The sequence below is a fragment of the Charadrius vociferus genome, unplaced genomic scaffold (assembly GCF_000708025.1).
Source record: "Charadrius vociferus isolate BGI_N301 unplaced genomic scaffold, ASM70802v2 scaffold104, whole genome shotgun sequence".
Classification (NCBI taxonomy): domain Eukaryota; kingdom Metazoa; phylum Chordata; class Aves; order Charadriiformes; family Charadriidae; genus Charadrius; species Charadrius vociferus.
The window spans coordinates 1,925,879-1,951,891 of NW_009648255.1; the positions used below are offsets into that span (position 1 = coordinate 1,925,879).

Here is a 26,013-nt window from a genome sequence, read left to right on the forward strand (position 1 = left end):
GTGCGATGCGCATTTGTTTAGTTTTTTTCCTTTCTGCTAATGGGTGGTCATTCATTTGTTCGCACTCTAAGCTCAAGTTAAAACTTTCAGTTGCTTGGGTTTAGTGAGTTCCTCTCCATTTTGTGACTGCTGGTTAAAAGCAAGAATGACCCGTCAAGAAGTCTTTAATAAAATACTTTTTTGTGCCTCCGTTTACCTCCACATTATAATTTCATATGAACCTTGTAAGCTTGATCTGTAGCTATAAAATGACTCTGAGCGTAACTGCAAAGCCTTAAACAGTTTAATTCAGCCCATACTCAGACAGAATGTCTCACTGAAATCCACAGGGGTTCTGCTTTTATTATCTTTCAAAGGGAAATGTGGAGGCTTTGTGGTTATTTACCAAAGACGGTTAATATATTGAGTGCATGTGCATACAGGACAAGGTGTTCCGTTGTGGAGTTCTCCATGGTCACGTAGCAATGGAACTTGGAGGGGACCAGAGGGTGAACTCAGGCTAATCCTTCACACCTATTTTTTCTTCTGTATTTGACTGCCTCTTGCACTTAAGACTCCAAAACGGGAAGGTGGCTGCCCAGAGAAAAATCTGGGGTGAGCTCTTTTGACTATGGCTGCGTTCTGAAGGATTCTCTAGTAAAGGGAAGAGGTGAGTATGGGATGGATGAAGATTGCTTGTGGCTCTAGATCACAGAGCTCTGCGGATTTAGAGGTCAGGGAGCCTCTCGCCAGAGAGAAGATATGGAAAAAGAGATTCCGTGTTTGGCAAGAAAGAAGCAGTGAAAAGATGGGTTTACTCGGATTGTGACTGGTTTGGAATTCAGAGAAAAAAAAAAAAAAAAAGGTTTCCATTTGTATTCAAAGATGTAATAACATATGTAACAGAGTTGGCTTCAGCAGCAAGACACTTGTATAGTTTGAAAAAAAAATATCTAAACACAGAAAATGAAATATATTTGTATTATGTTAGGAAAATGCAATCTATTATATTACTTTATAAAATTATATGATCTCTACTGTACCTGCAAAGTCTAGAAACTGAGATAACTTCTGCTTGGGAAGTATATGCAAACATACACCTTGGTAAACTTCTGTTTGAATTTGCTGGTACAAATTTGTAGTATAAATAAAAAGTCACCTATAAATTTGCCTTGGCATAATTTCTTTTTTGTCAAATTACTTATAACCGTAATATCTTTTTTTTTTTTTTAAACTGAATCAGTATAACTCCACTGACTTCTAAGAAGTTATTCCTGAGTTACACTGCACTGACAGTACTGAGTATGACTGCTATGTCTGAGATTACGTAAACTGTAATTAGTGTAGGTGAAATTGGTAGCTGGATGGGTAGGTCTGGGAAATTAAATCTTGGGTTTCTTCAAAGATAAATTTTGAAGTGCTTGTGACAAGGCACTCATCTTTCTATCATCGTTTTTCAGACCTGTTCCAGAGATTTACCTTTGCAGGGCAAAAATTATCTAGGCTGTCTTTGTAATAGATCTTATATTTCGGCTGAGATAATAAAGACAGATAACAATTAATGCAAGATGTGAAATGACTGTCAGCCTACATGAGACTTGATAGAGACCTTCACAAAGAGCCTCTTGATTGGTTGTCAGAGATAATTTTCCTTCACTGTCAAATTGGGCCGTATGCTAACCTGCAATCAAGAGGTGAATGATTCTGTAGTGGCACATGAAAACTATTAAATAGTCTTGTTTTAAATAGTCTGGGCTGAACAGAACATAAAAAAAGACAATTATGAAGAAGCTTGTGGATGATGTTACATGCAGTGAGCTTCAGACTGTGCAATTCTATACATATTCTACGCCAAATTTATGAATGAACGCTCAGCTGCTTCATAGGGATGGATGCACGCGGACTTGCCTATTGGAAGGAATGCAACATGCCGAAATGAAAATGAGCAAACATTGGCTCTGAGCAGGTCCTGGAATTTCATGGGGCTGAAAATACTGTAGTGAAACTCTTTTTCATTGACAGTATGTTCCAGCCTCCTCTGTGCATACTGTCCCTGCTTCTAGGCAACTGGACATGCAGTTGCTCGCTCCAGTTTAAATGGGTCCTCCTGGGACTCTTACAGGAGCTGTGTACCGTGTAGTCTGCAAAGACAGGGTTATTTCTTCTGGTCTTAACTTCTGTGAAACGCAGTGTCTTAAATTCAAACAAACGTGGTAATTGCTCCTGTCATTACTTTTAGGACAATGAGTGTATTTGTTTGCTGGCAGGAGTCCCTGCAACTACTTCTTTATTTTCTCATGGTATTCTTTTCACTGTCAGCGCTAGTAGTTAACATGTTATAATTCAACTCCTACTCTGGGCAGGCTTCCCCCTGCGTTCACCAGGCAAGTATGCTGGCTGCAAAGATAGGATGTTAATTCCCACAGTTCATGTGAACTGTAGGACAGAGGACGAGATCAGTACGTTCTCACGATTCTCTCGTAATGCCAGTAGTTAATGATCCATTGAACTTTTTCCTTTGTGCTAAATATCACCAAAACAACATGTTTATTTTTCTTCCTTCTTATGGTGATGATAGTAGATGGAGTGCAACTGTCTTGCCTTCTCCACCTTTGTGCGAATGGCCAGAACATACTGATAATGTCCCTTTGCACTCTGAGGCTGCAGTTGTGTGCTCACCTCGTTATATCCCATCTCTGGAATGGAAAGAGTAAGAAAATGTAGCTGTACTTATTCGCAAGTTTCTTTTTTAAACCAAAAGATCTTCATATACTGCCCATTCCGGAATGAGTAAGAATAGAAAACGAGCATCCAGTTCTCCGTGGATCCCAAAGTTTTCATTTGCTATTGTTCAATGATAATCACTGCTTTTTTCGCTCAGGGTATAGTTAACAGGATATATCATCAGCAAAGGTAGATTAGAGTTTATGTGAGTGTTAAGGGGATGGCCATTTCCTCATTACTCGGTGACACCAATCCAATTCTGCAATCAAACAGATCTTATTCTCTCCCCCCTGCCCTTCACCTTCAAGGAATTTACAGGTAGGTATGGGTAAATCTTCCTAGCAAGGTTATGCCAAAAACTTCTTCCATTTTTTTCTGGTAAGTTTTAGCTTTCTTTTTTGTTTTTTTTTTCTTTTTCTTTTTTTTTTTTTTTTCCCCCCCAGTGACCATAGTTGAGCCCAAACAACTTGTTTTGTAACTACCAAATGTTCAGTTTTGGTGTTTGCAGAGCTCTACAGATCCAGGTTTCTTTATCAGGGCTAATGTTTTTTTAAATTTGCGTTTTGGTGCAGATGTGTTACAGATGATCTATCTGATAACAGTAACTAGTGCACATTAATATTATGGCTTAATTTTTAAATTTTTTAAAACTATAAATCATTTGCATTTTCTTTTGCTTTTTAACAGGGGAAACAAAGGCTGAGGTAATGCTTCTGCCATCCTTTGCTTTTGGAAACTATTTGTCTATTCAAATATTTACTTGTCTACTGGTGACTCATTGTTATATATGGATCATTTACTCTGCTTGCAGTAGGTTAGCAGTAAGTGTTGAAAGCTTACTAAGGGACTGGTTTTTAACAGTTACTTATCATTGTAGTTGTACTTTTGGGGATGAAAGACTAATTAGAATGGTTATCTACAACTAAGAGAGAAGAAAAAAGTTGTACTGTAAACTGGCAGTGGTATTCTTTCTGCGCATGTAACACAGGAAGAGAATTGGATTCAACTGTCTGTTATTCCCGTACAATTCCATTCATTTCATTACAATTGTGGGAATAAGTCCCGAGTTGTTGAAATACCGGTGTTTAGAATGTATTTATTTACACTGTGATGGCTGTGCTTGAAAAATAAACAGGTTGGAACCGCTGCTATAATGAAAAAGCTCAAACGGTAAATTTTAGAGGCAAAGAAAAACGTGCAGGTCAGCTGTCTGCTCCGTTGAACTGGGCGGCTGTGTTTGCTGTGCTTGGAGTCCAGCGGGAAGGTGGGTCGTATCCTGCGCGGGCAGGAGACCGGTGTGTGCTGCTGGGCACAGCCGTGCCGTGAGGGAAAGCTCCCTGTGCTTCCCAGGGGCACCCTCCTCCTCCTCCTCCTCTTCCTCTTCTCCGGTGAACAGGTGATGGTGGTAAAGGCAAAGCGGGGTTGGTTCTTGTGTGTCTTATCGTTATGGTTTGAGAAACCCACAATTTATTGTCCTTTAGAGAATTATTCTCTCACCTGATGACCCCTTCCCCCCCCAGGAAGGGGAATTGGGGAAAACCAAGGAAACCCGAGGGCTGATTGAGTCTTCATTGAGAAAAACGTAGGCAAAAAATCTCACTAACTTGACATTTTTGATCGTTTGGATGCTAATGTCATTGCCTGAGTACATAGAAGTAATATCTGGTGGAAAGATTTTTTTGTGAAAAATTTCTCTTTAGCTCTTAAAAATGCCCTTGTCAAGCAACAGAGGCCTAAATTCCAGTTGGTGTAAAAATAATGGACAGGAATATATTATACATGTGTATATTTTATTACTATTTGCTGACCACCATTAATTAATTCAGCAGTGTAGAAGTACGGTTCCATGAACATGAGTGTGAAACTCAGGGCAAAGGGAATCGAGAGGGATTAATTAGGATTCACATTTTGCAAATGTCTGAAATTAAGAAATAGGTAAACAATCTGAATGTAAAGAAATTGTGGTAACAGTAACCAAATATTTAGGTTTTGCTGTTGATTGACTTAAGACAACTTCCCCTTCAGCTCAGATGAGCTCCCTGTTACCCTTTCCCGCACATCCTTGTAGCTGTGCGGAGAACCTGTGCAGCTGACGGTGGTACGTTGCCTCACTCTGCGGGGACGAGGTACCCATCTTTTAGGAGTTGCAGCCCCTACGCTGGGTACCCAAGTTGGACTTTAAATGGAGATTTTCAGAATGGCATATGTTTTGGGGGGGGTGAGTGAGTTCTGTGTCGCATCTGTGAATGAACACTGGATTCATAAGCTACTTACGTAGCTCATAGTTGTGTATGAGCTGATATTGGATGTGTACATTTCCACAGTATTTTACAAATGTATTATGAGTATTATTTTGAAAGAGTATTATGAGTATTATTTTGAAAGAGTTGCTACGGTGGCTTGTGCAGTGGCCAGAAGATTAGATTCTTTCCATTTGAAGACCTGATACCTCAGTCTGAAAAATGTAATTATCGTCTTTGAGAAGACTTTCAGTGTGTTTTTAATTTAAAGCTGAAACAAAAGTTAGAGGTTGGTCGGTAGTGCAAATAATACTTTCTGATTATTTTATTTACATCTATAGAATAAAAAACCTAACAATGGAACTTAAAACCAAACAAGATGAATTAAAAAATGTGAAAGAAGATTTGCGGTATTTCCAAGAAGAAAAGGAAGCTGCCTATAAGCAATCACAAGTGCTCAGGTGAGAACTCAGAAAGAAATGCCGCAGTTGTGCCTCCTGTGGACGCCTACAATCAGTTGAGAGGATTGCATGGAGGTGCAGGGACAGGCAGGGAGCATACTGCGAGTGAGAAGAGTGGTTGTAACCAGTCTGGCGTCTCGTACTTCTCCAGAATATCGTGAGACGCTGTAGCGCTAGCAAATGTAACCGGAAAATATCATTGCTGATTGCTGATGTTATTAGCAACAGAATCAGTTCTTCACAAACTTAAAAACATTAATTAACACTTGAAAGTAAGTGTGCACCGCTTTTAATGCAGCAGAAATACAGTATGCCTTACGTATATGGTTTATAAAGAGTCAGCATAAGCTTGGACATATAGTCATTGAAACATTATTGCACTGGTTTCTCAGTAAAACGCGATTGTACAGTTGTCAATACAGTTTTTTTAATTTGTACGTATAAGTTTTCAATCAACATTTAGAAGGGAGAAATTTGTTATAAATATATTCAATGTACACCATTTCATACACGGACTTATTGTAACCCAACGTACTCTAAATTATTATATAATTTAACAGTAGTTGTCAAGTTTACCAAGTTTACAAATAGTATTTTGTCATATGTTGGGTATTATTTTTGTCTTGCAGAAATACATTGGAACACCATTGCTCAACTCTGAACAAGGCCGTCTCACTGTTTCCTTTTATTAGAAGTGAACTAGACAGTATTAAAGAAGCAATCTCCAGTAATCTAGAGAACTGGGCTGCCCTGAAGGAAGAAATTTTTCTACAAATAAAAACTGTTAGCAAAGAAGCTTTGACAGGTAAATCATCATCTTGCAATAATTTTGGCAAGATAAAAAAAATTTGGGGGAGTTGAGTGTAACATGGTAAATTAGAAAGTAAAATTAATTATATAATTGTAATTCTGACATTAATTTGTCTGTATCCAAAATAGTAGACGCTATCAACTGCTCTGGCACCGTGTGGAGGGGGTTGAACAGTCCAGTTCCCATGGGATTAGTGTGCTGGACTAGCTGGTCAGTTAGCCGAGTCAGGCTGAATTGGAAGTAATGTAAATGCTTACCGTGATTTGAAACATAAATAATATACTTATTATGAATATATGGATATGGTTGCAACACAAAAGCTTGCAAATACTTTAATTTGCCTTGTATCTCCTATCGCCTCCTTTTCCCACGTGCTCATGTATGCAGACGATGCTTTACAGCAACGGTAGGATATCCTTTTGGGGAGGCGCTGGAGCGTCCTGCAGCGCCGCCCGCTCCTCGCGTGGGCCGGCTGCACCTCGTCCCGAGAGCAACCCCCTGGTGCGCACGTCGGGTTGCCTTGGGTCCATGAGCCACTGCCTACCAACAAACCTGCACCCAGCGCGTACCAGCTACTCCCTCTGTCCGCTCCCGAGGAAGAACAAGTGATACCCAAATACAGCTGTCTTTATCTGAGGGGTCTCTGGGACTGAAAGGGGCACGGAGCAGCCCATGGGCCGAGAATAATTCCCTTGGCCCCCGGCCGGCTTCCTGCCCGAACAAGGGCAGCCTTCGGGGAAAGAGGAGCTGGGAGGGAGTCACAACTGCTGGCTTGTTCGCGAAGGTCGTGCCCAGCCCTCAGGCTGGCGGTCAGACTTGAAAACTCGGGTTTATCCTTGAATACCGTTTTTGCTCTGCCTCAGTTAAGAGATTAGTTTTGCTGAAAAAAGGGTGCAGTAGCGTAATTACAGCCTGTACCGTCCAGAGCATCCAAGTTGACTCTTGCAACTTTAATGGTCTTTGGACATAATTTTCATATATGTATTCCTTTCCTTGTAGCTTTTCAGTGTGCTCTGTGTGTATGAGTTGATGAGCTGCTACTTGTTCCGGAATTTAATTTTATCAGGGTTATAAGGTAGCAAAGAAGTAGGAGAGATGATGTCATGCTTTCTGTCCTTGTGAGAAGGAATATAAGGGCATGCTGGACGATGGGCATCTCCTGAATCACTCTGCTGGTGAAACCGTGTGAACTCCAGTGCAAAATCACAGCTCAAGTGAAACCTGCGTGCCCGGACTATCTCAGAAAATATGTAGCTTCACTTTAAATAAGAGTTCCCCAGCAGCCTATGCTTCCTGTGGAATTAGAAGTAATTTTTAATGTTTTCAATGATTGCTTTGTTCCGACTGGGAAGAAATAAGTGGGGCGGCTGTGCCGCAGGAGCGAGTAGGCACGCATCCCACGGAGACAGCGCCTGGGTCCCGGCAGAGACTGCGGGGCGTCCTGAGCCCGGGCAGCGGCGAGCCCAGAGGGGAGGAGGGCTCGTGCCTGCTGACGATGAGCGTGACCGGAAAATCACTCTTTAGCATTCCGTTTTTGTAAGAACAATTAATTTAAATGTCAGTGTCAATATAACGCATTTTGATTCATGACTTCATCTCCTAATTAGACCGAGCACAGAAAGTATTGTACGCCCCTAAGGAGTCCTCTCTTCCTGTGCTCGTTCCCTGCCTGCATCTGGCTAATAAAGGGAATGTGAACATGCGTTTCTGCAGACATCTTCAGGTTCAAAGAGATTCATAACATTTGAAGGCTTCTTTTCTGGAGCATTCCTTGTTTTATGTGTTGTAATACTGCAAATAGAATACCTGTATGGAAGCAGAAGTGCAGCCTTTCAGGTTCTTTTAATGATTATACGTACCATGATACGTTCTACATATCCCCGACTGCATTTAGCGTATCCCACTGAGAATAGTGCCACACTGTGAATATTGTAAACATCCTTAAATCTAGCTTTCTCCATCAAAACCATTTAGCCACACTTTTTTTTTTTTTTTTTTGGCCTGTAAGTGCCATTCAGAAGCTCTTATGTTCTGTTTTATGAGTTGTTCGTTATTAATATATGGTGACATATTAACATCTAGTCTTTTCTTGTTTGTTTATTTCACCTTACTGTTTTTGCAACAAGCTTTTCAGAACTTGTTTTCCATTCAGATTTTGAGAAGAAAAATGTTACGTGAGGTGTGACTCTATGCCTAGAGCAGTTTGCTTGGTTAGTTTGAAAACAGCTTATAAAGCCCTTGTATATATACATTATTTAGCCTTGGTTAGTTAATGGCAAGTAGAAAGAAGTATAAGAACTTAAAATCTTTCAGTATTTACATCATTTAGTCTAACAATAAATGGATTTAAGTGTGGAGTAGTTAGGAAAGATTGTAGTAATGGAAATATTTGTACCACAGAAAGAATTTAAAATTTGCACGTGGGCAGCATATAAAACATATATAATAGCTGACTTCACAAGAGAATAAGACTTCATCTAACTTGAATGTTGTCATTATTGATGTAAATAAAAGCGATATTTGGACAACATTTACGGCTGTAGTTGGAGATGGCATAAAAAAGAATTGCAACTACGTTTGGAAATGTTGAACTGCACTCATCAAGGATAACTGAATTCAGAAAAAGTGTGAAAATGTAGGAGACCTGCTATACCTCCCTCATGATTAATTTATTTACCTTGCAGTAAAGTCTACCTGGGAAACTTCCTGAGGACTGCTGCTCTTCCATGTTGAAGAGCTGATGAGAGACAGAGTGACAAAGCCTGTCTTTTGTATAATGAAGGTGTACTTTGCGATTAGTTTAACAGCAGTAGTCATATAAGGCGAGAACAAATAAAATGTAATGCACGTGCCCAAACAACTTCTGAATGAAAAGCTTCAAATCGAGCTTTAGCAGAGGTTAACCCCCTTGATATCTTCTCAAACTAATTTTAAATGGATTCTGCAATTGTTTTTGTATGTCAACAATGGTTTGTGTACTTATGATAAAAAGCTTGGCTTCAAACACTTCTGTCACCTATTATTATTTCATTTGGAATATATACGTGTATTTTAATTTGATTTTGAGATCTTAGAGAAGATACATATTATTGCTTAGAATAAAATTTGTGTTATTTGTCAATAGCATGTGTTTGGCTAAGTACAAGTTAATCTGTGTAAAGAGGTACCGCACAGGGCACTTCTTTTGGCCCTCTACATCTCAGCAGAAGTATTGCTAATGCCGTGGCTTACGCTGATCCATGCCCAAACGAGGGTTACAGAACGCAGAAATCCTGAGTCCTAAATCAGGTGTAATACTTTTTAGTGGAGAAGGTAAATTTGACAACAGTCTGTATGATTTTTTTTTTTTTTTCCCCTCCTCAGATACCCAAATTGAACCAAAGATTAGCAAAATCCCAAAGAGAGAATGAATGCCTCCAAGAGAAGGTAAAACATCTGACGGTGGTGGCCGACACGGTTGAGCTGAAAACTCAACAGCTTCAAACTTCGCTTCAGCAAGGGAATGAGCTACAAAGTAGGTGCCGTGAACTACAAAAGGAAACGTTAGGTAAGAGAATGTTGACATTTCAAGCAAACTTCCAAGTAAAATGAAATGCAAACCAAAAATTCTTTAAAGCACCCAAGCTGTGGCTGTTACTGTGAAAGCACTCAACAGCTCAACTCAGGCCTGAATAAAATGTGGATGTTGTGCAGTCAGAAAGACCGTATGTCATTCTGAAGAGTCTGTAACCCTGCTGGGAACACGAGTCAGCTGCGTGGGGGGAAAAATGAAGGAAGGGAGAATGAAGATGGTGGTGATATAATTATGCTGTTGCTTGTCAGTCTTATGTAAAACATCAGGGAGAGGGCTCTGAGATTAAAATTAAAAGAAATGCTCTCATTGTGAGTGGAAGGCCAGGCAGGATTTTTGGCCATCAGCAACAGAACTGAAAAATAGGTCAGGCTAAACCGGTCTCTTTTCTCCTAGATTCATTAAACTTGAGTCTGTCTAATGATTTGCCCTTGATAGTTTGTCTCAAGACTCTACAGAGTCCTCTTGCAAACTGTAAGAGCAGTGATAGCACTTCAAATTATAATATCTCGTGAGCTGTGTGGAGACAATAATGCATTGCAAAAATATTCTTTATATTAGTATCTCTTGAATATCTTTTCTTTTTAAAGCAGTATTGCATTCATAGTGCTGGCTCAGAGACATTTTAAGACCTTCAGAATCAAGAGGTGGTGCTGTTCCGGGCACGGTTTTGAGTCATCAGATTGGCACAGTAATTACCAGGCTGCCTTATGCACAGCGTCTAATGTCAAATTTAAGGCAGTAGCACTCGGTGCTAGTCATGCTGAAGGAATTTCCCTGATCTTTCAGTACTAGTGATAATATCAAATGTGAGACTGCAAAGTAGACGACCGCAGATACCATCCGATGAGTTATCAACCCGTGTTGCTGAGGGCAGTCTTTATTTTTGTCACCGTATAACAATACTGTTAGGAAAGCTCCAGCAGTGATGTGTTTGAATGGTGGAAATGAGCAGGTAACTCTACAGCATTTCCCAGACAGTGTCCTTATGAGAAATAGACGCAATATATCTTCCTTTCTGTGGTATTTATTCAAAAAACTAACTTTAAATGAATGCAAATTGGTTTAGGTTTTGCTCTGACGTGATTCTTTTGTGGACTATTCACAGCATTCACTTTTGTCTTTTTTTTTTTTTTTTTTTTTTTAATTGGGGAGTTGCTAAGTGTTCCAGTATCTCAAAAACTTACCCGTGACATTTTTTGGTAGGCTCATTGTCCCAGCGTAGCTGCCTCTTCTTACTTGGTCTTCTGGTCAGCGTAAACTGGCAGGCAGGATTGGGGGAGAGGGGTACCTTAAAAGCGTTCAGCCACTCAGTTCAGTCAGCCACAGTATCTCATTCTGAAGACCTGAGTAAATAGAAAGAAATGCATCAATTCTATTGAAATCTCCTTTTTCAAGACAATCTTGAGCACGCTGTTGGACAGTGTGAAAAATTGTACCTTGGCTTGTATGTAAAAATCCCTAGGAGAGACTTTTTTAGGAAACATGAAATAAAATGCTGGTAGTACATAAATGGTATCTGCTGTGTTCATTTTTTTCAGGAAAAAAAGTGAACAAGCTCAATATTATATGTATAAAATATATACTATGTATTTGAGAAAAGAGCCTGGGTAAAAAAAAATAATAAAGAAGGCAAAATTCCAAATAAGCTTATAACATCACTAGATAAAATCAAATTGAGGAAATTAGCTGGTTGCACTGGTTGACTAAATCATGTTGCCTGTCCCAAGAGCAGGAGGTTACCTGTGACTCCTCATGTTTTACTTGAAACTTGTTTGGAAAAGATGCTAAAAATGCATTCATTTTTGTTGAAGAGACAAGTGTGTTTCTCCTCCATTAAGAAATTCATATTATATCAAAATAATATGTGTAGATGTCTGCCAGCTTTGTCTATTACCATGCCAAGGTCCAAAATTTGGAAATTATATGCTTTAGAATATTCTGTGTGTTTTGTTTCTTAACGTGCACTTTCTGTCTTTACTTACGCTGGAGCAGCCCTAGAGACGGAGCTGAGAGGCTCTTGCTGTACTAGAAATCGCTCAAGCAGATAGCGTCACTCGAAAGACGATAGCCAAGGTGACTGGCTCAAAACCGGCACGAGTGTCGCGGATCCTGTGATAAAGACCACAGCAATGGTTTAGTGTTGTTGATGAAGCTTTGTTTTCTCTGCCGGTAGGGTAGCACTTGGGGAAAGCAAGTGTGTTTGGTCTTCAGTCTGCTCTTGTGCCACGCAAAGAAACTGTCTGCAAGTTCGTTCCTACAGCAGCCTGGATATTCTGCTCGAAGTGCCGATAATGGCAGTGATTCGTATGTCGCTTTGAGGATGATTGTCACAGATACTCTCTTCACCAATTTTTTAGTATGCGCTTGTTACATGCTTGTGTAGTGTCATGTTTTGTTCACACTGTTGCGTTCTTTAGGAAGCGGTGGACCGATGTTGTTGGCAGAAGATGTTGGTTTTGCCCCAACACTCGGCTTTCTTCTGTGTTCAACATAATTGGAAAAACTTATTTCCACTTTCTTTTTAAGAATATCTTATCCTCATCTTCGTATAAATAGACACAAGTACTGATAAGTCATAGCAGTTAGATCACTCATTATTTACCTTTCTCTAGAAATCTGAGTTTCTGCAATGTTCAAAATAGGTCTACCGCCTGCCTGTCTTGAGAAAAACATGATTACATTTGACATGCATTTCTTTTAGGTGGAAAAATTAGTCAAAATAAAATAATCTCAGTGCAAAAATAGCCCTTTCTCAGGAACACTTTGACACTTCATTTGTGTTTAAAAAGTGTTTTCATTTTTTTTTTTTTTTTTTTAATACGAAATACAAAACTCGTGGATGGCACAAATTAAATTGTCAGTGCTGGTGTGCGGAGTGTTGCAGTTCCTCAGGAGCAGTCCTCTGTACAGTTTCCGCGACTGTAGATTTTACTTTTTATAAGGTGCCATGTTCAATATAACTCAGACACTTTTGCACATTACTGAGTTAAATTTTTCTGGGGAAGTGGCTGTATGTGGGCATGTGAAACTGTCTGTGAATGCAGCGGTAGTTCACATGCATTCTTGGGAGCTGGAATGTTGGCACTCGCTGCTGCTGTGGAAAGGCTAAAGTCCATTTAATTCAGTGCACTGTCCTCACCGCTGAAAAACACGGGGTGGTTCAAAGGAGGGAGCAGGAACTCTAGAACACCAATTAGAGGATAATCTATCTTCCTTACATGTCTCGTCTTGATCGAAGAGGTCCTTGAGCCCAATAGGACAATCTTTTAAGCTTTGAAATATGTGGTTTAATATCGTTACATAAGGTATTTGTATCGTTACATTTATGCTTGTATGAAAACTACCCTTAGTTAGAGTTCCCTTTTTGGTTTTGTAAAGCTGTTTTAACTTCAGAGATTCCTGTAAACAATGAGTTCATAGTTTGTTCACATGCATTACAAAAATACACTTTCTTCTTCAGTTTTCCCCACCTTTAACTCCACGGAGAATTGTCTTGTTCTTATGTTAGAAGACCAGTGAAAGATGCACACAGTCTATAATTATTTATTTTTTTAAAGGTTATTAAGTGTGTTACATATTTTTGTGATGCTTGCATGGCTTTCTGGCTCATCTTCTTAAAATCTGAATTTACTTCCCTAAGTTGGCGTGTTGTATCAGTCTGTCTAATCAAGCAGTTAATTATATTTAGGTTCTAATTTCTGGCCATTAATTGATATGCATAACTTAGGGCAATAAGTTAGTATATATGTGAGCACCGCATCATGAGCAGGTCCAGGTGAGCTCACATAGAGCATCTCTACTTCTTGTGCTGAAAAAATCTGAGCTTACAAAAAAGTGCCTGTTCCAGAGGCCCTATTCCAGTCTGGGGATCATCTTGTCTTTTTTGTTTGTTTGTTTGTTTTAAGTATTTCTGTATAAGCAAACTAGGATTGCTCAACATTTCCTATAAGGGGATCACTATTTTCAGTGGCTTAAAATATTTCCAAACTTAACTAATCAATGGTTTTTGCATATTAATTCCAGTAAAAATGGTCATAGCTTTCACAAGGGTGGGATGGCTGGAAGAGTCCTTGGATTTTATGTTTAAATCTGACTCTGCAAAAAGTTTGTTGAAAACACCGTGAACCTTGTGTTCTCTGAAAAAGCACTTTGAGACGGGAGGTTTGACAGTGCTCTTGACCTAGAGAACCAAGTTAGACCGACTCCTCAGCCTTTGAAAACTGAACAGAGGTTTGTTGGTGTGGTGGCTGAGCTCTCGGTGGTTTTGCTTTATGAGTCCCCAGGATGCGAGGGCTGGGCAGCCCCTTCCCAAGCCTGCCGTCTGCCGTGGCGCTGGGCGACGGGACAGCAAACAGGGAGGTTGTCTCCGCCGCGCGCCCCGTGCTGCGCCTGCCGAGCGCCCCGACCGCTGGGGAAGGGACCAGCCTGGGAGGGCGGAGGTTTGGAGGTTGTGACGGGGATATCGGGGAACTGGGCTCACCGACCGCGCTCTAAATGAGCTGGGGAGCACGCGCTGAGCAGGGAAACGCCGGTCCTGAATAGCTGGAGTGCTTTTGTCCCTTGTGGCGACAGACCCAGGCATCCTGTGGGAAAAAAACAGTATGTGATTATATCCTGAATGAATATTTTGTAGTGCATAATTAATAAAGCATGAAAAAATAGCTATTTTTTACATGTTTGTCTGCAGCACTTGCAATTGCTTATCCTGCATCCCAGACTGAGCACCGACGCTCCTCTTCAGTGAGCACGATTAGAACCATTCCCTTTTCGGTTTGAGACCCGGAGTCTACTGTCCCGTTTTCATTTTGAATCATCCCCCAAATCCATGGTCGTTGTAGGGTGTTTTGGAATAGCGTTCACAGAAGGAAACCAGAGTGATGTGCTAAAAGAAAGAACTCGGCTCGGGTAGGATGGCTGTGCCGTGGGGTGGCTGGCGAGAGGGCGCTCTCAGCAGTGTGTGTTAAGAAAGAGCTAAGGAGCGGGTGGCTGGAGCCACTGTCCTCAAGGCTGGGGGCACTGTCCTCCCGGCTCGGCGGCATCTCTCCTGCAGCCAGGGAGGTGCAGCTTTCTCCAGGCTCCGTGCTGTGCAAGGAGAAGATGACTACAAAATGCTCTATGGTTGAGCACAGCAGGTAAGAAGGAAAAACAGAAGAGCTTTTTCTTTTTCCCTCTGGCCTGCTTCCAGGTGAATCTTAAGATTAGCAGTGGTTTGTTGTGTTGTGTGTCATCAGCTGAGCAACAGCTCTCGTGTCCTTCTCAGGCGCTTCAGTTGTAGTTTCTATTCTGCTGTTGCCAGTGAGTCGCAGGACGGGAGCGGACCGAGGGCGCTTTCTGTGGTGTCTGGTGTTCCCCTGGAGCAGATCAAAGGTGTCAACAGGAGTAGGACTGCAAACCATCCTCCCTCCCTGCTGTCCCGGCATCTCAGCCGTGCAAGCATCACAGCTCACTTTCACCTCTGTACCATCACCAGGAGCTAATGATCTTTTTAGCAAGAGAAAGGTTGATGAAAACGTCCCCTTCACTTGCTTATGATGGAAATTTCACGCTGTCCCTGTAAATCCCATGGGTTTATGGCTGTATCAGCACTGCTGGTGGATTTTGTTTCTAGATGTTTGTGTTTTCCGTTCCATCTTTATGGTTTGAGAAGCTGTATGTTGGCATTTCTGTAGCGATGGGGTTGAACCCCGCTCTGCTGGCTGGGCGGTCGTGTCTGTAAGCGGTACCCCGTGCCCTGTTTGTGGGTACGTCTCCTTCTGCCTTTGGATTTTCCATCCTGCCTCTGGGCGCCTCCGGGAGCGAGGAGTGCTCGCTGACTGTTCTTCCACAGGGTATTTACAAGGCTTGTGTAGCAGCTAGTAAACTTGTTGACCTCTATAGGAAATTGCAAAGTAAAGACCTATTAATCAGCAGCCCAGGTGGTGAGTATCATGGCTTCAGGATGGAATGTAAACTTACCATTAACCGTCCCTGTGCTCTCTCCAAAACTACTCCTTTCATCCAGAATCCTTCTCGGAGTTAATCTGGGGAGGACGTTTGCGATTCAGCTCTCACCAGTTATGCTGCTCTTGGAATTCGGTGTTAATAGGAGTTCTAGTTTTGACAAGTAAAAAAAAAAAAAGGGGGGGGGGATTTATTGAACTAAATCATCATTTTTCACTTTGATGTGACAGTGAAGGCATGACTCTTGAAAGAAGCATAAATGTTAGAATATTCTGAAAAAGTTTTATCCACCTTTATTAATTTTCTTTCCCCTGCTAGCATTGGGAGGAGATCTAGCCATGAGCTGCCATCCATGGTTTTGTTTTATTTCTGTCAGCTTCAAAGGAATATTTTGGAAGCTGTTTGTTTATGTTTAGCACTGTAAATTTCCAAATCTCTTTCTGTAGAGAGCCTCTCCTTCCCTCAAGGAGTCTGTGAGGTGCACTGCCACGTTATCTCTCTTGCTCACTTGCCCTTTTAAAGCATGTTTCCAGAGAAGAGGGATTAAAAAAAAAAAAAAGCGTATGTAACGGGTTCACTGAAAGTTATCTCGGTGGTTAGTGTGACTGTGTGGATTCTCAGGCATCTCGGCGGCATAATACTTGAGCGGAGGGTCACTGTGACCGCCGCTCAGCCTGCTCTGCTCTTTGACTCACTATTTACTGATTTTGCACATGTCAGGTTTCTTTTTTAAACTGCGTATAATAAAAACCTGAAATAGCAGGCATTTTGCGGAGAAAACACAAATAAAACATGGTCTGTGGAATTCATACTAGGATCCTGCGAAATCTTAATGAACAGCTAAAATATCAGCAAAGGTCATTTTGTGAAGCGTTTTAAAATTTATTTTTATGAATAAAAAATGTAGCAGTTGTTTAATAATAAATCAGTTATTAAGAAGCAATAAAATGTTTGATGTGGATATCCAGAAGGAGATTTCAAGGCAGAAAGGCTGCTAGCTCAAGCATTTTTATTCTACCCTTCCTGAATAGATCAGTAAAACACAAATCCATACTCATTTGAAGAGGTCTGTCTATATGGAGCTCGTTGCTGAATTGAGGTAATAAAGCCGGCTAATGCGCCGGTGATAAAAATGTTCTCTTTGAAATACAAAACATGGTTTTCTTTATGAAACGAGCATCAAATATTACATGAGTTGCCTTTGTATTAAAATAAATCAGTGGGAACAAACAACACACTTTTGGGTTTTTTAATTGCTTCACTTGATCATAGTGAAATTCAATTCCAGTTAGTGGATTTATACGGTATGAAGTCAGTGTGTAGGAAACTGGTCAGATCCAGAGTGTCTGGGGGGGAAGCTTAATTTTTTTGTTTTAGTTTGCTCTTTTTTTTTTTTCCCCCCAAATTACTTTGAATCTAATATCCCTCTTTGGTACTGAAATAGTTCAATGCTCCAGGAAAAAAAACCCACCCCTACCAGGATTTGTGATTTACATGCTTTGAAAGGATTTTCCTTTCTGCATCCAATATTTTGAAGAGTCTTGTTTTGTGTATTGATCGTGGAATTGTAAATTATTGAATATTTCATTTACGAGAGCTGAAACTAAACATTAGTTTCTACTGTTATTTCTTCATTCTTGTGCTTCTCATGACTTCCCCAAAATTGTCTTTGTGAGTTACGTTTTGCCAAAGAGGTGAATTTGATTGCTGGTTTCATACCACTTTTCAGACTCGCGATGCGTCATCCAGTTAGCTGGAGATGACAGGTCTTGAAAAATGCTCAACGCAGGGTAAGGTCTGGTGAATAATTGTCTAATCAAATAGACTGGCAAAAAAAGAAAAATCAATAATGCCTTATGAAGAGCTACAATAGCACATGCTCCTAAAAGAGAGGAGCTGGTATCTGTGCTTTCATTTTTATTACCAGCCAAATCCTTTCCTCCACTTAATCACAGATATAGAATAATTTTTCTTCACAAAGTCACAGCAGTTTTTCTTTAGCCCATTTATAGTTCCAGGTTTACCTCTCTATGGGTTTGAATTGCTGGCTATTGCGCGTGAAATCTGTCTTTTAAATCTTTTGATGCTACTGCTTCATAGGCTACTTAAGTTACTAAATATAAACTTAGCAGTGGTCCGCTGACATAATAAGACTAATGAGAGCTGATTGAAAAACGCAGGCAGCTGTAGGAGTAGCTGGGTGGTTTGAGTGGGGAATGTTAGCGCTCCTCACGGGAAGAAGGAGCAGTATTTTCATCCGCAATGAAGTGTCTTTAATGACGCTTTAAAGACCGCTTTGAAGAGCTTTGCAAATCCAAAGAGAGAAGAGTTTCCTGTAGTTTTAGGTAGGCTGCAGTTCAAATATCCACTATTCATACGACAAGTACTGTTGAAATATTTTTTTTTTTTTCATTAATTCCAGCTGCGCTACTAAGAATTTGAAGGGTGAGAGCTGGGGAATGCAGTGCTGGTGTTTGAACAGAGAGTGACAAATGGGTTAGATGAGGCAATGGCTCATTAGCACTTTTCAGCAGTCTCTTACAGTGGAAGAGGAAACAGATGAATACGGTGGAAAAAGCAGCGTCCTAGTTCCCCTCAGCTAGGTATTGGGATAAGGCGGTGTTTGAGAGTGATTTCGGTACAGAAGGGCCCCGCTTTGCTTCTTGAGGAAAAGCAGGAATCCACGTTAAAGGAACTATATTTATTATATTTTGTTTCATCTGCTTGGCCTAAACACTGAGTGGAAAAAAACCCACCCTGTCTCCAAGGAGAATTAAGGTCAGAAGGTTCATTTTCCCACCTTCAGTTTGCCCAGCTAATAGGTAAGCGGTGGTATTTCCACTCAATTTTAATACATAGGAGAAGCGGGCCTGGAGAGCGATTGTGACGCATCCCAATTCGCTTGGACGCAAAAAGGCAGGAACACGCGCAGAAAATTCAGGCTTCAGGAGCAAATCCAGCATGAACCCTGGCTGTGGCTCAGCCGCCTGTGCCATGGCACTGCTGGGCGCGGGGAGCAGGGGGAGAGAGTGGGGAGCGGGGTTTGCTGGGACAGAGTTGTTTCTCTAATTAAGCACTTCGTAAGCTCTTGGAAAAGATTGCCGTCGTGTTTGCATGGTGTATGCAGTCGCTGCCTTATTCTTTTGAGAGCACTGAGGGTGTTCTGGATTTGTACCACTAAAAAAAAAAAAAAAAAAAAGATCTGGTCCCTTCTCTTGCGTTTTCGATGCTTTTTTTTCAAGCAAACATGAAAGAATTAACATACGAGTTCAGACCTGAGGTTCAGAAAGCTCAGTCCTGGCAGTGGTCAGCAACATATGCTGGGGGAGATAAGAAACAGGCACTCCTTTTTCTGGCACGTCCTCCCAGTTCCTGGCAGCTGGTGGTGATTTAGAGGCTTCCTGGTGGCACTGGTCAGGTCTCCAGAAAGGATGTAAATCTATAGGGCTGGAGTCCCTCCCTGGGCTCTTTCCAGACAGGCTTGTGCTTGTGAGTCACGAATAAAAAGCGATACTTTCTTGTGTAGACAAAAAATAATTTATCTTGCAGAACAGAGCGCATGAAATATTATAAACAAGAATAAATAGTTCTGTTCTGTGTGTGCAAAGACTTTGAGTATTTAGTTCACTTCTTTTGGTCTCCTGAGAAACGCACAAGGAGGCAAATTATTCCTCGAGTGACACAGTAATTGTTCGTGTATGTATTTCGTATTTCTCACAGCTTCTCTGCTCTGCTTTTTAAATAAATGTGCTTAAAAGTATCTATAGTAAATGTACACCCAAATTTGGTCTAGCATTAATGTTGTAAGAAAACTTAAATGTTTTTACTCCTTTTTTTTTACACAGCTCATCAGCCACTATTTGGGGCCTCGTAGGTTGCTCCCTACAGGGAGTAGTCCTTTTGTAAGTCTTAAAGGATACCTACAACCTCCCGTTTCCTGGAATACCAGAGAAATGAAGCAGCGGGAGCTGGGTTCCAGTCTGTCTTGGCCGGGGATCCGTACAGCTCTCTCCATTCCAATCTCCTGACTGTCTTCCAGGCTGGAGCTGCTGGTATTTTCCCGACCCCTCGCGTTCTCCGTTTCTTTCTGCCCGTCCCGGCAGCGGTGCTGGGCTGTGTTTGTTCTCCCCCCCTCCTCCTCCCTTCCCTTACAGCAGTAGCGCGGCTCCTGCCTCGGAGTTTCTGTTCCCGTCGGTCCCTCCCGTGCCCGAAAGAGCTTAACTGCCGCTCGCCAGTTCCCGAATGAAGGACATTTCTCACACCCACCAGCCTCAGGGAGGTTTCGTTCAGTCCGCCGGCGTGACAGATATTATCTTGAGCTGAGGTAATGCAGGGAGTGTCGCACAGGGTACGTGTGTTCACATACGCGTGGACTAAGTGTCTGAAAAAGATTGATCCTAAAATGTGATTAAGTGGAGAAAGGGAGCTCTGTCGTGGCAGCTGTATCTTGTTGGGGACCCAGCAGTGGTCTAGGAGTGCCCAGAGGGGAGGAGGAAGGTGGTGGACCCAGACTCTCCTGGGGAACGGTGGGTGGTCAGGCAGGGGACACCAGCCACGGCTTTGGAGCTTCAGGATGGACCGTGGGAAGAGTGTTTTTCAGCAGAGGGTGGTGCAGTGTGGGTGGAGGCTGCACGGAGAGCTGGGGGGATCTCCAGCCCTGGCGGTCCGCAAAGCTCAGCTGGATAAACCCCCAGGTAACCCCGTCTGGTTTTGTCGGCAGTGCTGCTCTGGGCGGAAGGTTGGACTACGCCACCCCCAGACGTCCCGTCCTGCTGTCTTCACTGCGAATGCATACCTGGCTCAATCGTGATGAGAACTTCATAAAGCTTGAGCAGAATAAAAAATATTCTTAATCTATGATTCTCCTGCACGTGACTGACTGCCGTTGGCACACGGGCACCGAGACCGGGTGTTTCTGGTCAGCAGGACCAGAGGGCAGCACGTGCAGCCTACGCAGCCCTGCCGCTTCTCGATGAGAGCGTGAACGGGGCTGCCCCGGCGCCTCTTTCTCATCAGTGACCGGTTTGATGAGTCAGAGCTTGGCTTGTTTAAATCCAGCTATCTGCCAGTTGTTCCCCAAACCATGCTTAAATAAAGGGAAAATGAAACTACTTTCTCCCCCGTGCTGTTTTCTACGTGCTGTAGTGTAGCGACGTGGTTAGAAGTAGCAAATCCACTTGTCTATGATCCCCAGCCAGGTAGGGAGAAACGGACTGTATTCCTGAAATTGGGAGCAGATGAGCTTCGTAGACGTGCATTTATTCTTTGGTAGGAGCAGTCATTTTAGACCGGAGACTTAGTGACACAGAGCAGATTCATACCATGGTTGGCACTGACCGGTGTGGTTAAGTCCTGCTTTAGCAGGGGAGTTGGAGTAGATGATCTCTAGAGGTCCCTTCCAACTCTGAAAATTCTGTGATTCTGTGAGTTTCTGTCCGCCAGCAGCTGAGCTGGTGCTGCTCAGGCAGAAGGGTCTCGGGTGGTGAGTGGGGTCTGCACCTCCTCCGTGTCGACAGCCACGGGACCTGTGCATCTGAACCTCTCTAGAAAGTCTTAACTACTGCCAAATAGCCTTCCTTTTCCTACACGTTGTATGAAACACTGAGCTTTTGTTTAGATGAGACCAACATTTTCAGAAAGCATCTTGGATTTTTTTTGGTAGGTTTTGCGGGAAATGTAGAAAACGACACAGTTCTATCACGCGTGCTTCTGAACTGATATCACTGTGAATCTGTTAAGAATTAGCTGCAGAACTGATGGCTTCCAGAGGGGCTGCTTACCCAATGTGAATATCGTTCACAGTGCTTTTTTTTTTTTTTCCTTTTTTTTCTTTTCTCACTGAAAACTTTACCAGTTGTCGCTATTTGCAAAGCGGGAACCAGAGCTGTTGGCCGGGCAGCTGGAGAGGATGCGAACTGGGTGGCTGAATTCCTGAAACCCATTTCTGGGCAGACCCTGTGCTCGGTGTTTTGCAGACGCTCTGGGCTGCGTCTGTGGGAATTCGCCCAAATAAGAGGAAATGGTCGCCAACTTTGGTGGTGGTTCTTTGGTTCTTCGCGCCTTTTCGTTGTGTCTGTTCCGTGTTCTGCCCCCCCGTCTCTGTCCTTGTCGCAAGAGTCTCGCTGTATGGAGAATATGGTACTGCTAAAACACAGAGGTGTAGGGGAGGCAGTCTCTGCCCTAATTACCACGTTGGTCCCTGGTGGAAGGCAGGGCTGGTGGCATGTGCTGCCTGAAAGGTTACTGTTGACTGCTTAGACTATGGCAAGATCGATCCATTGAGAATCACAAAGATAATGAAAGGTACTGAGACAGATTTGGGCTGAAGATTCTTTAAAATGTGGTAGTTCTTAAAGCTTTAAAATGAGTATCGGTATTACAAAGAGTGAATGCGTTTTGTTGGTTTTGCGTATTTTGCTGTAAGCTTTATTTTCAGTACTGGAGAACATTTTTCATGAGCATTTGAGTATATTTTTCTTTATTCAGCGATTTTTCAGCAGAAGTTTCCCTTTGTATTACCATGCTCCTTATTAGTTTCCTCATTTTCACTCTGTTTTTCAAACCTGATTGAAATCTGTATTATTTAGTCTCCGTGGGCGTGCGGCTGATCAAGCTCCCGTTGACTTTGGTGGGAACTCTCGCTAGAGAAGACTTGCAGAAACCAGCCCTATAATTGAATCCAGCTACTCCCTCATGAAAAACTCCTGTCCCATGCTCAGTCATTACGAAAACTTCTCAAAACAAATTGAGTAAAAGAAGAAACAGAGCTGAAAGAGACCACCCAAAGTACTAGAACCAAAATAAGCATTATCCCTCTCCTTTTCCTTTCTTCCAGAACTTCTGTCTGTACTCCCACCTCTAGGAAGAGGAAAAAAGACCACAGTATTTGACAGTGATCTTCTATAATAACAACCTTTAAAAAATTGTCAAAAGGGATGTTTGTGAAAAGCTGCTGTGTAGCAGCTGTCCCCATGCGAAGAAAGGCAAAGGGCTCTCCTTGTGGTGTTGATCTACAGCAATTTGGTCTTAATCTGTTTTAACAAAGCAGTCGCATTGCAGTAGAACTTGCTGTTGTCACTGTTGGATTGTTCCCACATGTTCTGCCTAACATCTGCTTGGTGCGCGGAGCCAAAGCTTCCCCTTTTTCTGTCGGCATTCAGAGCCATTCACTTCATCGGGCGATGTCTGGGTGAATGACAGGAAATTAAAGTTGAATTATTTAGCTTTGGAAAAGTGTACAGAACAATCCGTTATTGAGGAATGCCCAGTTGAAGAAACTGAAGTAAACGAAAGTAGCTGCAGGTGGTCTGATCTGTCCTCCCTGTGCTTGGCCACGGCTTCCCGTCGGGGGAGCAGGCGAAGATGCCAGCTCTGCCCAGCAAACGGCGCGGCGCGCTCCGGTGTCCATTGTGCAGTTTTTTGATGCAGATAACAGAAGACAGATAACATAGTGACTGCACAGCTTTGATTACAATGGGAGTTTGTCAGAGGAGTTTTTAAAGCAGCTGAGAGGAAGTTTTGGCAAGAACACTGTCACACAAACAGGGGTTTTAAATAGTTGTGAGTTGTCAGTGATTTCTCTCTATGGGTCCCGTGTGTGGGTGCGCAGGGGCTCTTTCCCAGGGAACGGCGGGAAAATGGGGTTGGCTTTCCAGGCACAAAACTGAGATCGTGAGAGGGTACTGCAAGGTTATAAACCACGGGTTCCCAGTGGTTTTGACAGGCAGTGAAGCTACCCTGATCGTTTATTGTGGCCGTGCACCCTACCATCAAAGTTTGGGTACTGTTGAAAATAGCGCTGTGGAAGAGCTTCAGACCACCGTCCGTCAAGGAGCACAGTCAAACCAAAGCGCCTGAGGACTTGGTATCACGGGACTGGCAGGGGCAAACAGGGGTAAATGCAGGCTAACAGTTATTTAGTTAATATTATTGCAGGTGTAGTCAGCATTCAGTGCATCAAAACAGGGGTGCAGCTATGCGAAACTGGGAATATCCCCAAATCCAAGTAGGGAACGAGAAGGTACCAGTCTCCATTTCTTTTCTCCCTCCAGGAGTGAAGGTCAGCAGTCTTCAATTCTTTTTTACTGTTGAACGCTAGTCCTTGGTCATATCCAGCTTAGAAGGGGCACCATGAGGAATACTGAGAAACTGTAGAATCTGAAATAGTTTGGTTTTGGTTTTGGTTTTGTTTTTTTTTTCAGGAAAATTCCTTTCTAATGCCTGCAGAGCTGCTAATTGCTTAACTCACTGCCCAGGAAAACATACAGTCGTCGTGGGTTAAGGAGGGATGGGAGGAGAGGATGAAAGGATGTTGAGCCAAGCGTTAGCTGACTCGTTTGCAGCGAAGTTGTGCGTGCCATCGAATAGGGTTAGTGCCGCTAAGCGCCGTGGGCAGGGAGGTGAAGTTTGGAGCAGTGCCTCTTCAGGGGTGACTGTTCCTCCTTCCCCTCCAGCCTCTCCCGGCTCAGCTGTGGCTGCGCTGCACTGCCTGTTGTGCTGGGAGCGAATTCTGTGTCTGCTGCTGCTGAGACCCGTGGTTTTGACAGCGTCGGTACAGTCTTCCTGAGAGGTCTTGGCTCTCCCCCAGCCCGCTGCGCGTCCGGACAAGTGGAACCGCACAGATCCTTGCTGTTCTCCTGACGGGCTCTGTACAGAACCTGCTCTTCGCCTCGGGGGAAACGGGGCAGGGACCGGTCTGCGGAGGTAATAAATGCCACTTGGAATGGAGCGCGAAGGAAGTTTAACTTAACTTTTGCCAGACCGTAGCTTGATTTATGTGCGAGGCTTAATTTAACTGTTGCCAGACCTTTTCACTTTCCATTACTTTTCAATATAGTCATGGGAAAAGAGCCCTCACCCCAAAGCTGGCAGTGTCATCTTCCCATGTGATGAAGAGGGGCAGTCTCTGTGGATTTCCGAGACTTCTTTTGTCTGAACGCCAGCGTGTGGTGCTCTCAGGTAGAACTGTATCTAATTGCTCCTTTTGATTCTTTCAATTTCTGAAAGTCTGATGTAAATGGTAGGTATTCTCTCATTGACTATAGATAGCAGTTAATTATTCGTAGTAAGTAACAATAAATACGGGTGAATTATTATCTATACTTATGATGTCCTTCTCCTTTTAACATATGCAATCCCGAATGCCCAGAATGCCAACTCCGTGTGTGTGTATTCGCAGTTCCTCTGGTTTTGAGGTTTTGTGGACTATTTCCCTCTCGAAAGAATTAAAATACAGCATGATGGTATTCTTTGAAAGACAATTTCTGGAATATACTGGAGTATTAGCTTACACCAATCTAGCTGTATTTATTTAGGTCTTGCATTAATTCATTCCTGTCTTCAAAGACAAAAATATACCTGGTGAAGGTTTAATACAAATAACCTCTCCTTTATGTATTTTTATGAAATGGGAAAAAGAAATTGAGTTGTGTGTAGTTTGTCAGGAATCCAAAAGTTGCCAATAACTGGTAGAAGTGTCGTGCCGTTGGGCATGCCCCCAACGGGCTGAGCGCAGGAGACCTCCCGCGCCTCTTGGGTACCAAGAGGTTCTTTTGACAGTTCTGTGAGGAGTGCCAAGGAGATGGGCAGGCAATGATTCACCTGGAAATAATCCTCATCGTTTACCCCTCCAAACCTTCTCAAATAACAACAGATGCCAGAAATTAGTGGAAAGTCAGTAACACAAATAACTCGGATGTTTCTAAGGAGCCTTCATTTCTAGATCTGTTTTTACCTCCTGCGTGATTCTGTGCATGGTGTTTTGTGAGTATCTGTGATGAGTAACGTCCAGATTAAAAGACAGCAAATATTCACTCCATTCAAACTTCAGGGAGCTTTTCACATTAGTCAAATAAACATTGCAACAGCATATGGATAGAAGTAATCTTAAGCTCTGAATTCCAATTTTTTGTAATAAGGTTGGTTTTTTTTTTTATTGCAATACTGTTGTATCAATTCCTTTAAAAAAAATTATCAGTAAGTTTAAAAATGTCTATATTTGCTAGTTTTCTTGTCTTTCTAGACCATTTATTGCTGACAAACTCTGAGGAATGGAAAACATGCATGAATATTCTTGGGTTTTGATACTATGCAAATAACGTCAGGTGTGGGAAGGCTTGTGACTCTCTTCTCATCCCACTCGGTGAAAAAATGAGAGTGCTGATTGCAGGTTCCCCAGCTTCATCTAGTTCATTCTACAACTTTGCACTAAAATATTTTTCATGAACATCTATTTTATACAGAAAAAAAAGCATAAGGTATTCTTGTATTTTTTTCAAAAGCGTT

At 42.3% G+C, this 26,013-nt stretch overlaps 1 protein-coding gene across 1 annotated transcript in view; it reads left to right on the forward strand.

The window, feature by feature from the left end:
• The window catches only part of LEKR1 (leucine, glutamate and lysine rich 1), a 75,749-nt gene that overhangs the window by 18,162 nt on the left and 31,574 nt on the right, over window positions 1-26,013 (forward strand). The window contains exons 4-7 of the mRNA XM_009884484.1: window positions 5,285-5,404; window positions 6,097-6,209; window positions 9,520-9,527; window positions 9,579-9,762. Of these exons, the coding sequence (XP_009882786.1) occupies window positions 5,285-5,404; window positions 6,097-6,209; window positions 9,520-9,527; window positions 9,579-9,762 (425 nt within the window). The remainder of the gene's footprint in view (window positions 1-5,284; window positions 5,405-6,096; window positions 6,210-9,519; window positions 9,528-9,578; window positions 9,763-26,013) is intronic.